The sequence below is a fragment of the Oryctolagus cuniculus genome, chromosome 15 (genome assembly GCF_051225735.1).
Source record: "Oryctolagus cuniculus isolate XC-2025 breed Fujian yellow rabbit chromosome 15, ASM5122573v1, whole genome shotgun sequence".
NCBI lineage: Eukaryota > Metazoa > Chordata > Mammalia > Lagomorpha > Leporidae > Oryctolagus > Oryctolagus cuniculus.
The window spans coordinates 64222034-64237475 of NC_142881.1; the positions used below are offsets into that span (position 1 = coordinate 64222034).

The 15442-nt window shown below is 43.2% G+C and overlaps 1 protein-coding gene across 6 annotated transcripts in view; it reads right to left on the reverse strand.

Moving 5' to 3' along the window:
• Positions 1–15442, reverse strand: part of ANXA7 (annexin A7) — a 40493-nt gene that overhangs the window by 4250 nt on the left and 20801 nt on the right. For 4 of the 6 annotated variants that reach the window (XM_089313486.1, XM_008269958.5, XM_089313485.1 and 1 more), the window contains exons 2-12: positions 15318–15372; positions 12355–12559; positions 10462–10572; positions 9848–9909; positions 9386–9451; positions 5368–5470; positions 5067–5161; positions 1179–1292; positions 787–957; positions 349–519; positions 196–271 (exon numbers count right to left, since the gene is read on the reverse strand). In XM_089313486.1, coding sequence (XP_089169612.1) covers positions 196–271; positions 349–519; positions 787–957; positions 1179–1292; positions 5067–5161; positions 5368–5470; positions 9386–9451; positions 9848–9909; positions 10462–10572; positions 12355–12559; positions 15318–15371 — 1228 coding nt within the window. In that variant the 5' untranslated portion in view covers position 15372. The remainder of the gene's footprint in view (positions 1–195; positions 272–348; positions 520–786; positions 958–1178; positions 1293–5066; positions 5162–5367; positions 5471–9385; positions 9452–9847; positions 9910–10461; positions 10573–12354; positions 12560–15317; positions 15373–15442) is intronic. The other 2 variants (XM_070057842.2, XM_089313487.1) reach the window with 1 other exon arrangement.

The following is a 15442-nucleotide window of genomic DNA, read 5'->3' on the forward strand; positions in this document are numbered from 1 at the left end:
ATCTATAGGATATTCTTTCTTAATCCTCAAGAAGGGCATAATAAAGGCCAAATGATCCCAAACAGTCCTATCTGATGACACCACCAAGCATTCATAGGAAATTGTATATAAAAAATAGCTCAGCTTCTGCCAGTGAAGCTTTCAAAGCCTCCATTCATTTAAAAAACAAAATAAGAAAGAACACAAATATCTTACAGATGGTCTTCAAACCACTTTCAATATATCCGGAAAATTCACGGCTCACACTTGCTAACAAATCTCGATTAGCCATCTGCAAACACAAATTACAGGGTTCAATATTTTTACATCTTAAAACAGAAGACAAATCTTGAAAAAAGGAGCTCATACCCTGGAGTAAGCCTCCATGGTGGCTCTCAGCTGAGGAAAGCTTCTCGTGGCAAGGATCATGTTGAAGCAGGATTCGTCTGTCCCTAGTTTCCCTTCACCAGCTTGATAGAGACGCTGTGCATCTTCCTGAGCCATCTGGTGGTTGACAGTCTGGTTCTCATCCCGATTGCCCTGAAAACAGAGAAAGGCAGGGATTGGAAGAAATAAAGGTCTATTAGGTTTTTTTCCCAGGGACTGGGCATTTAGCCTAGAGGTTAAGATGCCCACATCCCATATTGGAGTGCCTGGGTTCAATATTCAGCACTGGATTCTGTGTGGCCTCTCTTAAAGATGGAAATATCTGAAGGCAGGTAAATATTAAAAAGATTAAAGAATGCTCACTGGCAATATGCAATAAAATATGTTCCCTCCAGCAACAAATATTCATGCTATACTCACCTGGCACATGGATACAAGCAAACGCTCAAAATGCCCTGATGTATCGGACCTAATGTCTTTTTCAAGGTCTCGTCCAAATTCTGATTGATAACATCTGACAATTTCTCGGATTTCCTGATTTGTCCTTGTACACAAAATCTCAATCAATACACGTTCCTGAGTGCCTGCTCCCTAAGTGAAATAAAGAGGGAATTACTCAAGACAATATCTATGAAAGTAATAAAATGATACTGCTCCATCAAATATTTCTTGGTCCTCTAGAATGGAAAAGCTCTGTATTCTGATGATATGAAATCATTGCTCATTTAATTACTTCTGTAAATTCATAACAGCCATAATTATGACTTTTTACATATGAAATAGGATGAAATACAGTAAATGACCAACAGTACCTGCATTGCATTCCGTAAACTCCAAGCATCATAATACGTAGGCGGCATGAACAAGGCAAGGATCAGTTCTTCCATATTTCCACTTAACTCTGATTTGAGATCTTTGATTAAATCCTGTTTAATTACAAAAGGAAGCTAAGTATACATACTCTCCAAATTTTGTCACTTATATCCTTGAAAGCAAATATGAAAATGAAATAAAATTGTATTATGAAAACCTCATCTACAAATCTAAACATTATATACTAAGAAAAAAGTAAATGTATACGTTTAAAGTTTGTTATTTTATTTATTCTATTATGACTAAACTGAGAGTTTCTGCGTTGGATTTTAAATTCTAAAAGAGACTGAATTTCAGCCAGGGCTGAGAATCACTGGTATAGGGGCAAGAATGAACAAAGTTTGTTCAATGGAACAACAAGATAAGTGGTTTTGTTAGGAAGGTTTTCAAAATAAATATGTAAAACAAGTTATAACAAAATCTTAGGTTATTATCATCAATGTCAAATTATAGAATGTAAATTTGATTCTACTTTGGAGGAGCCTTTGGAAACTTTAACACAAGAAAATGGCATTGATAAAGCAACAGTATGTAGAATGACTATAACAGAAAGAGGTTATAGATGAGAACATTTAAGTTTTTGGAAGGTAGTAAGAGCTTGAACTTGAGTGATAGCAATGGAAATGAAAAAACACATAAAACACATTCTGAAGAGTCACTTTAGGGATTAGATCAATAAAAGTTAGTAAGTAGCCATTTGCCAGGACAAGGCAGTCTTGGCATCTGGCAGGCACTGAATATTGACTGACTAAAAACAACATGGTGGGGCCAGCACTGCGGCATAGCAGGTAAAGCTGCCGCCTGCAGTGCCAGCATCCCATGTGGGCGCCTGTTTTGAGTTCTGGCTGCTCCACTTCCAATCCAGCTCTCTGCTGTGACCTGGGAAAGCAGTATAAGATGGCCCAAGTCCTTGGGCCCCTGCACCTTTGTGGGAAACCCAGAAGCTCCTGGCTCCTGACTTTGGAGCAGCTCTGGCCGTTGTGGCCAGTTGGGGAGTGATGCAGTGGATGGAAGACCTCTTTCTCTCTGCCTCTCCTTCTCTGTGTAACTCTCAAATAAATAAATCTTTTTTAAAAAATATTTTTTTATTTGAGAGGTAGAGTTACATATAGTGAGAAGGAGAGACAGAGAGAAAGGTCTTCCTTCTGTTGGTTCACTCCACAAATAGCCGCAATGGCTGAGTCTGTGCCGATCCAAAGCCAGGAGCCAGGTACTTCCTCCCAGTCTCCCACATGGGTTCAGGGGCCCTAGCATTTGGGCCATCTTCCACTGCTTTCCCAGGCCACAGCAGAGAGCTGGATTGGAAGAGGATCAACTGGGACTAGAACCAGTGCCCACATGGGATGCCGGTGCCACAGGCAGAGGATTAACCTACTATGCCACAGCACTGGCCCCTAAATAAATCTTTAAAAAAAAAATGTGGGGGCCATTGTTGTGGTACAGCAGGTTAAGCTACTGCTTCCAATACCAGCATCCCATCAATCCAGTTCCCTGCTAATGTGCTTGGGAAAGCATCCGAAGATGACCCAAGTGCTTTGGCCCTGCCAAAGTTCCTGGCTTTGGCCTGGCCCACCACTGGCCATTGCAACCATCTGGGAAGTCAGTAAGTAGAAAGAAGCTCTCTCTGTAACTATGCCTTTCAAATAAATAACCTGGTTTTTTTTTTTTTTTTAATTTTTTTTTCTTGACAGGCAGAGTGGGCAGTGAGAGAGAGAGACAGAGAGAAAGGTCTTCCTTTGCCGTTGGTTCACCCTCCAATGGCCGCCGCAGCCGGTGCACTGCGCTGATCCGAAGGCAGGAGCCAGGTGCTTCTCCTGGTCTCCCATGGGGTGCAGGGCCCAAGCACTTGGACCATCCTCCACTGCACTCCCTGGCCACAGCAGATAGCTGGCCTGGAAGAGGGGCAACCGGGACAGAATCCGGCGCCCCGACCGGGACTAGAACCCGGTGTGCCGGCGGCACAAGGTGGAGGATTAGCCTATTGAGCAGCAGCGCCGGCTCTGTTTTTGTTTTTCTTAATAAATGCAGGGTCTGGCACTTTGGCGCAGTAGGTTAATCTTCCACCTGCGGCACCGGCATCCCATGTGGGTACCATTTCTAGTCCCAACTGCTTCTTTTCCCATCCAGCTCTCTGCTATGGCCTGGGAAAGCAGTGGAAGATGGCCCAAGCACTTGGACCCCTGCATTCACATGGGAGACCTGGAATAAGTTCCTGGATCCTTGCTTCAGATTGGCCCGGCTCTGGCCGTTACAGCCATCTGGGAAGTGAACTACTGGATGGAAGACCTTTCTCTCTGATTCTCCCCATTACTGTCTGTGATTCTACCTCTCAAATAAATAAGTAAAAATCTTCTAAAAAAATAAAGAAAAAAGAAGAATGTGGAATAAAAGACAACTCTAGAGCCAGCGCCGCGGCTCACTAGGCTAATCCTCCGCCTTGTGGCGCCGGCACACCGGGTTCTAGTCCCGGTTGGGGCGCCGGATTCTGTCCCGGTTGCCCCTCTTCCAGGCCAGCTCTCTGCTGTGGCCCGGGAGTGCAGTGGAGGATGGCCCAGGTGCTTGGGCCCTGCACCCCACGGGAGACCAGGAAAAGCACCTGGCTCCTGGCTCCTGCCATCGGATCAGCGCGGTGTGCCGGCCGCAGCACGCTGGCCGCGGCGGCCATTGGAGGGTGAGCCAACGGCAAAGGAAGACCTTTCTCTCTGTCTCTCTCTCACTGTCCACTCTGCCTGTCAAAAAAAAAAAAAAAAAAAAAAAAAAAAAAAGACAACTCTATAGCAGGCTAGAAGAACAGTATTTTATAATAAGAGGTCAAAAGAAGAGGTGATTGGGGATAAGAAAACCAGGCTATGAGTGGTTTTAAGTTAAAGCAATATATGAGAAAATTTAAGACAGCATAATACAATGTAAATACAAATCAAAATAACATGGGAAATATCTTCATTTTGTTTTTTAAGATTCATTTATTTAATTTTATATTTAATTTCTAGCCATAATTTAATTTAATTAATAAATTAATTAAATAATTAATTAATAAATTAATTTAAATTTAATTTAATTTAATTCTAGCCAAAATTTAATTTTATATTTAATTTCTAGCCATAGGATTTTGCTACATTTCATCGATGACCATTTCATAGATGCGTACTAAGCAGCTACTTGTTACTGAATACTTGGTGCTGCAAATACAAAGGCAAATATGACATGGTTTGTCCTGGGGGGCTCACAGTTACCAGGAGTGGGCAATAAGATGAGCCATGGCAGAGGTTTCACAAAAGTGCTATGGACCACAGAGGAAGTATTGTTAAATTCTGCCCATGGCAGTGAGATAAACTTCATAGAGTAGCTGATACTAAGCCACATACTGAAGTTGTTTCGTATGCAAAGAAAGAAGAAAATGTGTTCTAAGCCAGGAGAACAGTATGTACAAAACACAGAAGTAGAAAGGAGCATGCTGTGTATGGAGAATGCAAGTAGTTCATATAGCTGTAATACACAACATGCCTAGAGAGAGGGTGTGTAATAAGCCTTCAATCCCATTATCAACAGAAAGTTGATTACCAAGCCCTTGATCATGGCTATCGTCATAATCTACTTTTTACTGAACAACTATCTAAGACGTAGAAGATACGACTGCAAGATCAAGGAATATTCTAGGATGAAAAAGTTTTCAACAGAAATAGTGAATTTATTACTCCTAAGGTCTACCCAGTTGTCTTCTCTTTATAGCACAGATTCTAATAAAAAGGCAGTCTCCAATCTGCTCTAAGCGCAACATCTACACACCAACTGCTGGTATTCACTCCAGATAACAAAATGAAACATACCTTTCCATACATGGTTTTAAAAGCTGCTTTAATTTTTTGCCTCTGATCATTGGAACGGTTGGCTACAACATCCACAATTGCCTGTTCGTCTGTCCCTGGAAGAACCATACGTACTTAAGTCAAGGATGAATCCTGTACTTAGTGTTCCTCCAAGCCATCTGTTAAAACACTTGCAAAGCACTGGGCACCAAAATGAGGGTATGTACACAGACTGACATTCGAGCTTGGTTTACGACATCAGGTTTACTTTAAAACCTGTCACTTTCATGTATTAAAAAACACAAAAATATATTTTCCTTACCAAATCCCTTCATTGCTTTACGGAGAATTTCTGCATCTTTCATAGCATCAAAGTTGGCAGCTGGATGAATTGTTCCCTGAGTGCCTTGAGTCACTGCAGCAGGCTGAGAACAAAATGCATGTGATCAAAATAAAGAATCTCTATTGATAATGATGCAACATAAAAACTTTTCCAGACATTATCTAATTTAATTTTAATTTTTTAAATTTAAATTTATCTATTTTAAAAAGAAACAAACCAGGGCAGTATTTTAAAAATACAAATCTGTGTAGAAATTTAAAAATCACCATTTGGCAAACACAACAGCAATAAGTGTTTCAGGCAAGAATTATTAATGGGTGTTGAAACTGATGAAAATTAAGGCTTCTGAATAGTTTCTAACATCAAAGCAGAGGAATTTTGCCGGCACCATCTTAAACAAGTGATCAAAATTATCATCAGGAATAGAATACGTGAAATTTTATAAACAAGTGAATCCTGGGTAAACATCATTCCTATAGTATTTCTGCCAAAAAGCCATCACCTGAATTGAGTCTTTAGGAAACATCCAACCCAAATTAAGGAACATTCTACAAAATTGTTAGTAGTGTACTTCAGATGTGTGAAGGTCATGAACAGAGTGAAGAACAGTTTCAGAATAAAGGAGACTGAAGAAACATGACAATAAATGTAATGTTTCAATCTGGATTTGCTTCAGAGGCAGAAAAAGGACATTAGAAAAAAAGGACAAAGGGAAAAAACAACCAGTAAACTGTGAATAACGTCTGCAGACAGGGTAATAATATATATATTTTTAAAGATTCACTTTATTTATTTGAAAGACAGAGTTACAGAGAGAGGTAGAGACAGAGAGAGGTCTTCCATCCAATGGTTCACTCCCCAGATGGCCCCAATGGCCGCCAAAGCCAGGAGCCAGGAGCTTCTTCCAGGTCTCCCAAGTGGGTGCAGGGGCCCAACTACTTGAGCCATCTTCTACTGCTATTCCAGGTCACCGCAGAGAGCTGGATGGGAAGAGGAGCAGCCGGGACTAGAACCGGTACCCATATGGGATGCCGGCACTTCAGGCCAGGGCTTTATCCCGCTGTGCCACAGTGCCGGTCCCAACAGGGTAATATTTACTAATGTTACGTCCCGATTTTGATAGTTGTATTCTATCTATGTAGAGATTAACATTTGAAGAATCTGAATAAAGGGTATAAAGGAATTCTTCATACTATTTTTGCAGCTTTGTTGTTAAATCTGATGTTACTTCAAAATTAAAAAAGGAGAATTTTATGATACAACTCATTAGTTTTCTTAAAACATTCAAGTCCAAATCTGGGCTCAAGAAGGATGGGATGAGGCAAGATGATTCCACACAAGTTTTTAAACTTTTTAAATTGTTGGAACAGGCATTATGGCACAGCAGGTCAGGCCACTACTTGGGACACTCACATCCCATATCACGGAGTACCGGTTTGAGTCTTGGCTGCTCCACTTTCAAAAAAGATCCCTGCTTATGCACCTGCAAAGCAGCAGATGACTTAAATCCCTGCCACCCACATGGGATATCTGGATGGAGTTCCCAGCTCCTAACTTTGGCCTGGCCCACTTGTTGTGGCCCTTTGGGGAATGAACCAGCAGTTTCAAGAGATCCCTATCACTCTGCCTTTCAATAAATGAATAAATTTCTTAAAGCATTTAATTGTAATGGCATCTAATAAAATCCAATGTCTGCAAAATGTTATTTAAATATGCAGTCAATATCATTTCAAAATATAAAATGATTTGATTACTTTTTAGGCCACTGAAAGTATTTAGAATTATACCCATTTACTATGGAAATATACCCTTAACTTCTGGGGGCAAAGTAAATAGGAAGGAGAAGACAAGATCATCTTTCAGCAGGCATTCCAAAAAACATTTTTTTAACAGAGAGCTCTTTAAAAAAAAAAAAAAAGGAAGAAATGTATTTATTTATTTGAAAGGCAGAGTTACAGAGAGACAGAGACAGAGAGAGAGAGAGAGAGAGAGGGAGTGAGAGAGAGAAAGAGAGGTCTTCCATCTGCTGGTTTGCTCCCCAGACGGCCACAATGGCTGGAGCTGCACTGATCCAAAGCCAGAGCTTCTTCCGGTTCTCCCACATAGGTGCAGGGGCCCAAGGACTCGGGCCATCTTCTACTGCCATCCCAGGCCACAGCAGAGAGCTGGATCAAAAGTGGAGCAAGCTGGCGCCGTGGCTCACTAGGCTAATCCTCCGCCTTGCGGCGCTGGCACACCGGGTTCTAGTCCTGGTCGGGGCGCCGGATTCTGTCCTGGTTGCCCCTCTTCCAGGCCAGCTCTCTGCTGTGGCCAGGGAGTACAGTGGAGGATGGCCCAGGTGCTTGGGCCCTGCACCCCATGGGAGACCAGGAGAAGCACCTGGCTCCTGCCTTCGGATCAGCGCGGTGCGCCAGCCGCGGCGGCCATTGGAAGGTGAACCAACGGAAAGGAAGACCTTTCTCTCTCTCTCTCACTGTCCACTCTGCCTGTCAAAAAAAAAAAAAAAAAAAAAAGAAGAAGAAGAAGAAGTGGAGCAGCCAGGACTCAAACTGGTGCCACAGGGGATGACGGCACTGCAGGCATGGCTTTACCCACTATGCCGCAGCACCGGCCTCCCCAAAAAACATTTTTAGGATCACTAATTCCTCTTATGGGGCCGGCATTATAGCATAGCAGGTTAAGCTGCCGCCTGTGACACTGGCATCCCATACAGGTGCTGGCTTGTGTCCCAGCTACTCCACTTCCAATCCAAGTCTCTACTGATGTGCCTGGGAAAGCATCAGAAGATCCAACTACTTGGACTCCTATACCAATGTGGGAGACACAGATGAAGCTTGTGGCTCCTGGCTTTTGGCTTGGCCCAGCACTCACTGTTGAGGCCATTTGGGGACTGAGCCAGTGGATGGAAGACCTCCATCTCTCTCTGTCTTCCTCTGCCTCTCTGTAACTCTGCCTTTCAAATAAATAAATAAATCTTTAAATAATAATTCCTCCCACTTACTTGTATTTTCATACCAACACTTTGTTCTACTAATAAGCCTTAGTATCCATCTTCTACTAGTTTCTAAGCCAGAAATCTATGAAGAGAATTAATAAGAAACATCCCTGCTTTTATGGTAAACATACAATTTTCTACTTGTAGTATTCCATATGGAATACTGGCAGTGCTGGCATTCCATATAGGCACGGTTCAAGACCCGGCTGCTCCACTTCCGATCTAACTCTCAGCTATGGCCTGGGAGAGCAGTAAAAGATGGCCCATGTCTTTGGGCCCCTGCACCTGCGTGGGAGACCCAGAAGAAGCTCCTGGCTCCTGACTTTGGGTCAGCACAACTCCGGCTGCTGTGGCCAATTGGGGAGTGAACCAGCAGATGGAAGACCTCTCTCTCTCTCTCTCCCCCTCTTCCTCTCTCCCTCTCTTTCCCTCTTCCTCTCTCTCTGCCTCTCCTTCTCTCCCTGTGTAACTGACTTTCAGGTAAAATAAATAAATCTTAAAAAAAAAAAAAAAAAAAAAAAAAAAGAGGCTGGCGCCGCGGCTCACTAGGCTAATCCTCCACCTTGCGTCGCCGGCACACCGGGTTCTAGTCCCGGTCGGGGCACCGGATTCTGTCCCGGTTGCCCCTCTTCCAGGCCAGCTCTCTGCTGTGGCCAGGGAGTGCAGTGGAGGATGGCCCAAGTGCTTGGGCCCTGCACCCCATGGGAGACCAGGAGGAAGTACCTGGCTCTTGCCATCAGATCAGCGCGGTGTGCCGGCCACAGCGTGCCGGCCGTGGCGGCCATTGGAGGGTGAACCAACGGCAAAAGGAAGACCTTTCTCTCTGTCTCTCTCTCTCACTGTCCACTCTGCCTGTCAAAAAATAAAAAAAATTAAAAAAAAAAAAAAAAAGAGTTAAGCCCTCAAGGAAGTGATGAGAGACAAATACATGAGAAATCAGAAACAAATGAAGGCACAAATAGGTGACCTAGTGATCAGTGAACATTACAAAACCTTACTCACGTCACTGCTATAATCCAAAGAAACAGGAGAGAAAACAGGATAAGAAGAAAAGGATTCTGTACTGATCTGAAAGAACAGTGGAAAGTTATAAAGGTAAGCATGGAAAACAAAATCAGTCTTCATAAGTCAATGACAGAAACACCATCACCTACTCACTCAAATTCGGTTATAATTACTTTTAAGGGTAAGAAGTGGAGAAAGAAGTAAAAGCAATGCCAAGAGCCCAAGTGAATCTCTCCCAGAAAGTTATGCGCATTAACCACCTGTGAGAAGGCCCTAGCACAGCCTTGTGAATGCCATCAGGCTCTTACTTCAAGCTGAGGGACCACAGACAGCATGGAGTTTTAAGTTACTGTGATCAAACATTTCCTCAGCTTCCGGTAAAGTTTTGATGTCAGCAAAGGAGTGGAGCCCTTCTTTGTCATCATGCAGATGAAATTTAAAAGATAAGAGCAAGATTACCTGACTAGGGTAAGGAGCTTGTCCTCCAGGATACTGAGAGGGCTGTCCTCCAGGAAAACCACCTATATGGTAAAAAAAAAAGTACACAGCAAACAGATCTTCTTTAATTTCTCATGACAGTGCTGACTTATTGTGAATAAGGAAACATAAGAGAATTTTCACTCTGTGTTGTTGGCAATGAAAATTAACCCATAATTTACTGAATCTAAAACCAACACTGGTCATAAGAACCTTTTTAATATCCCATGTTCTATAATAAGATCTTCACAAATGATACTTTTGTATTTGAACCAGATTAAATTCTGACTCCATCTGGAATGGTCATCAAGATATGGTTTCATTTGTGGTACATCAGTGGGCAGAGAAGTTCCCGTACGTTTTGCTTTTTGGCTTTAGGACCGATTTTAAAAATTTAAAATAGCGGTCCTTATCTCCATATTACAAATCAAGTATTTCCATTAATATATTTCATGAAACCATGTATTTAAGATTACTTACAGAAATATGTAAATGTTTACTGAAGACTACCCCAAATATAAATTAAATTCTCTCAGTGGCAACTGAAAAAACTCAAAATATCATGTACTGTTTTTCTCTGGGTAGCTGGTACCTACCAGGTAGTGGGACCTGTGCTGGGCCACCACCGTAAGACTGTGAAGGTGGCTGTGGATATCCAGGATAGCCTGCTCCACCTGGTGGGGCTCCAAATCCCTGGCCTGGAGGAACTAGAGAAAAGAACAATCCAATTCAGTACAGCGACAGCTCTCAAATGGCAGAAAAACTTTAGAAAATGCTCTACTGTTGACAGTGGAAACAGTCCCTTTTTGTCCAAGTTCAACTTCTAACTCCTTCCCTGTTAAAAAAATTAATTTAGGGCTGGCACTGAGGCATGGTTAAGCTATATTATGAAGCGAGCATCCCATATCAGAGTGCCAGTTTGAGACTCAGCTGCTTTGCTTCCAATCCTGCCTCCTGCTAATGTGCCTGGGGAAGCAGAGGAAGATAGTTCAAGTACCTGGGCCTCTCCTGACCACGTGGAAGACCAGGATGGAGGGGGCCCATAGTACATTAAGCCACTGCCTGCAATGCTGGCATCCCATATGGACACCAGTTCAAGTCACGGAAGCTCACTTCCAATCCAGCTCTCCGCTAACATGCCTGGGAAAGCAGGAAGATGGCCTAAGTCCTTGGGCCCCTGCGCTCACGTGGGAGACCCAGAAGAAGCTCCCAGTTTCAGCCTAGCCCAGCCCTGGTCGCCATGGTCATTTGGAGAGTAAATCAGTGGACTGAAGATCTCGCTCTCGCTCTCTCTCACTCTGCCTTTCAAATAAACAGTTTAAAAAAAAAAAAAGACCATTATGGAGTTCCTGGCTCCTGGCTTTGACTGGCTCAGACCTGGCTGTTGTGGCCATTTGTAGAGTAAACCAGAAGAAAGAATATCTCCCTCTCCCTCTGTCATTCTGCTTTTCAAATAAATAAAATTTTTAAAAAATTTTGCAAATAAATAAAAGAAACTTTCTCCCTAGGCATTTGGCCTAGCAAGAAAGTGCCAAAGGTTGATGCCTGTCTCTGGCTCCTGATTCCAGCTTTCTGCTTATGTAGACATGTAAGGCAGAGCTAAAAGCTTAAATAATCAAGTTCCTGTCACCCAAGACATAGACCTAGACTGGGTTCTTGGCTTCCAGTTTGGCCAGAGCATACTGGGTTGTTGCAGGCAGTTGGGTGTGAACCAGCAGCTAGGAGTATGCTCTGAATCTCACCATGACTCTCAAATAAATAAAAATTTTAAAATAACAACATAAAAACAAACTTCAGGGCCAGCATTGGGAGCCAGTTTGTGTCCTGGATGTTCCACTTCCAATCCAGCTCCCTGCTGATGGCCTAGGAGAAACAGCTAAAGGTGGGCCAGGTGTTTGGATCCCTGCCACCAACATGGGAGTCTTGGATGAAACACCTGGTTTCAGCTTGGCCCAGCACTGGCCATTGTAGCCATGTGGGGAACCAGTGGATGGAGGATCCCTGTCTATGTAACTCTGCCTTTCAAACAAATACACAAATCTTTAAATAAACTTCAAAAATTTTACCTCACTCGTGTTCCTTACTAACTTACCACACAAGAGTGCTGTTTAGTTGTTCTGGTTTTTTTTGGCAGGGGTGGGGGTTACAGCTGTCTAGAGGTCACAGACATGTTAACTATAGTGTATTAATTAGTTCTGAAGATGACAAATAGTTGAGCACAGTGTTATATGCTCATCTTTTATTAACATCACATTTATTCCAGTTCTCTTCAGAGTGCAGTTTTTGAGACTGCTCCCAGCTTTCATGGCCTGAGGAACCTTTATCCTTCTACTTTGCCAGCTAGATCCTTACTGTCTACAGTTACTGTCCAAGGTTAGCAAACATTAAATCTGACTTCATATAAAACAAGGAAGACAGAAAGGAGAGAGAAAAGGTAGAAGAATGACAGCGATCCCACATCATTACTAATTCCCTGACTCATAACTTACCTCCAGGGTAGGATGGGGCTCCACCGGGCTGTGGGGCACCAGGATAGCCTCCAGGAGTGGGGTAGCCTCCAGGCGCAGGGTAGCCTCCGGATCCAGGATAGCCACCACTTGGTGCTGGTGGGTAGGCACCTCCCCCCTTCGGAGGAAAGCCACTAGGATAAGGATACTGACCCGGAGGGGGGAAGGATGACTCCTGACCTGCAGGCTGAAAAATCAGAAAAATTTTCAAATGAATGTGATCACTGGAAAATATGACCCAAGAGAAATATTACCCATCTTAAAAACAAACAAACAAACAAAAACAAGTAGCCTAGGTTGTAGCCCTCTCTAACTGTACCTTTCAAATCTTTTTTTTTTGGGGGGGAGGAGGAGAGTTGGTACTGTGGCACAATGGGTTAATGCCCTGGCCTGAAGTGCTGGCATCCCATATGGGCGCCTATTGGAGACCAGGATGCTCCTCTTCCAATCCAGCTCTCTTCTATGGCCTGGGGAAGCAGTAGAAGATGGCCCAAGTCCTTGGGCCCCTGCACCCACGTGGGAGACCTGGAAGAAGCTCCTGGCTTCGGATGGGTGCAGCTTCGGCCATTGAGGCCAACTGAGGAGTGAACCATGGGATGGAAGACCTCTCTCTCTCTCTCTGCCTCTCCTCTCTCTGTGTAACTCTTTTAAATAAATAATCTTTTAAAAAATCTTTTTTTTTTTTAAAAAAAGACTAGTATTAAGTTCTAGCTTGTTCTTTTACACTTTAGTAATTTATACTAGTTTATCAATTTATCCATCTACTAGTTTTTCAGAACATTTGTTTGTCTGCATTCAAATTTAATTCTACTTAGATCAGACAAGAGGGGTCTATTTTTCGACTTGGGAGTCAGAACTAGATTATTTCTCAAACCTTAAGCTCCTAAATTCCTTCATTTCCCTAGCATCTGAAAATATGAGAACCCTAAACAGAAGAATTCATAGCTTTCTTGGAATATACCTGCACCTACTGCCTAAGGTGACTTTGAAAAGGTGACCCAAATCACACACAGTGTGGTTTTTTTAGACCTCAGGAATGTCAAAGAGTGACAGAGATGGTTACATGTTCAAGAAACTCTTCACTCCCTCACCGCAGAGCTCGACCATATTTCCCAGACGTCCTACCTCCTTGCAGCTAGGTAGGACCATGTGACTATTTATCAGTGAATGAACTTAAAAGTGATGTACATACACCACTTCCAACCTAGCTCCTGAAAATCTCTGTCCAATCCTCCATGTTCTTCCTTCATCTCCCAGCCAAAAGCAAAGGGTCCAGTGAGGATTTTAGGTGGGTACAAATAGTTTTAAGGATGGAGACTCAGAACCTAAAACACTACATGAAATAAGGCTTCCTCCCAACCTCCCCCTACCCTGCCACTGACTTCCAGGCGACTTAAGTGAGCAAGACCTAAGTTTTTATTATGTAAAGCCATTGAGATTTGGGGGTTCGTTGTTTCAGAAATTATCCTACACTAACTAAAATGGATGGCAGAGTCCAGTTTAGTACACAGGAACTTGGAAATATATTCCTCTTATCTCTCCTATAATAAATTTAAGAGAGTTATATAGTCACCTTGCGTGAGGATATACACACATTATCATTAAACTGTAAAGGCTCCTCTGACTATTTTCCTAGGGTTAGACAGCAGCCCTCCATACTTACAAGCATAAAACAAATGGGTAACTCTTATGCATGCCTCAGCAATGAGTTCAGTCTTCAGAGTATCACAATTATCAACAAAGGTAGGGGCCGGCGCTGTGGCTCAGTGGGTTAGGCCCTGGCCTGAAGTGCCGGCATCCCATCTGGGCGCCGGTTCAAGACCCGGCTGCTCCACTTCCAATCCCACTCTCTGCTATGGATTGGGAAAGCAGTGGAGTATGGCCCAAGTCCTTGGGCCCCTGCACCCGCGTAGGAGACCTGGAGGAAGCACCTGGCTTCGGATCGGCGCAGCTCCAGCCATTGCGGTCAACTGGGGAGTGAATCATTGGATGAAGGACCCCTCTCTCTCTCTCTGCCTTTCCTCTGTGTAACTTTTTCAAATAAATCAATAAATCTTAAAAAAAAAAAAAAGGTGGAACTTAGCATATTTGTAAAATGTACTCTAAATACTACAAGTTTCACAACACAAGCCCAGGGCCCTCTGATTCACTATAATTTGCTACCTCTGAGTCAAGCCCTTCTTAATTATTTTAATACTTTTAACACAAGATTTAAGAATCATGAATTCATGGGAGAGATTCAACTCATGCATAAGTTTTATTAGATCATAGAGCAGTTAGCTTTTTATTTTTAAGCATCCACATGCTTAAAACTTGGGCAATTTCATAAAAAAAATCCAGGTTTCTTGCCTTACTTGAAGAATTGGAGTAACCTGCAACACTGGTCTGCCTTCCTGCACAGCCGTACCCACATCAAGCTAGAGCTGAGCAGCCATTGGCTTTCCCGAGGAAGCAGGTGCTCTAAGTTCTCACACTCTCTCTGTCTTCACTTGGCACCTCAGAGCATTTGAGTTTATGATCCCTGTTGTGGCATATCTGTAAGATCTATCACACGGGGCTGGTGCTGTGGCACAACAGGTTAAAGCCCTGGCCTGAAGCACCGGCATCCCATATGAGCGCCAGTTCTAGTCCTGGCTACTTCTCTTCCAATCCAGCTCTCTGCTATGGCCTGGGATAGTAGTGGAAGATGGCCCAAGTCCTTCCCTGGGAGACCCGGAAGAAGCTCCTGGCTCCTGACTTCGGATCAGTGCAGCTCCGGCCGTTGCAACCATCTGGGGAATGAGCCAGCAGATGGAAGACCTCTCTCTCTGTCTCTACATCTCTTTGTAACTCTTTCAAATAAATAAATCTTCAAAAAAAAAAAAAATCTATCACAGACTAGTCCTATGACCACAATTTTCTGAGGACGTGAATTACTTTTAATATTGTTAAGTGGAAATACTTACAGGATATCCAGGGAAAGGTGGGTAGCCACTGGGCGGATAGCCTGGGTATGACATTCTGTAACAAAAAATGCTTCCTGTAATTTCTTATAAGGGTTAAGGCTTCTGAAGATACACAGATGTACACA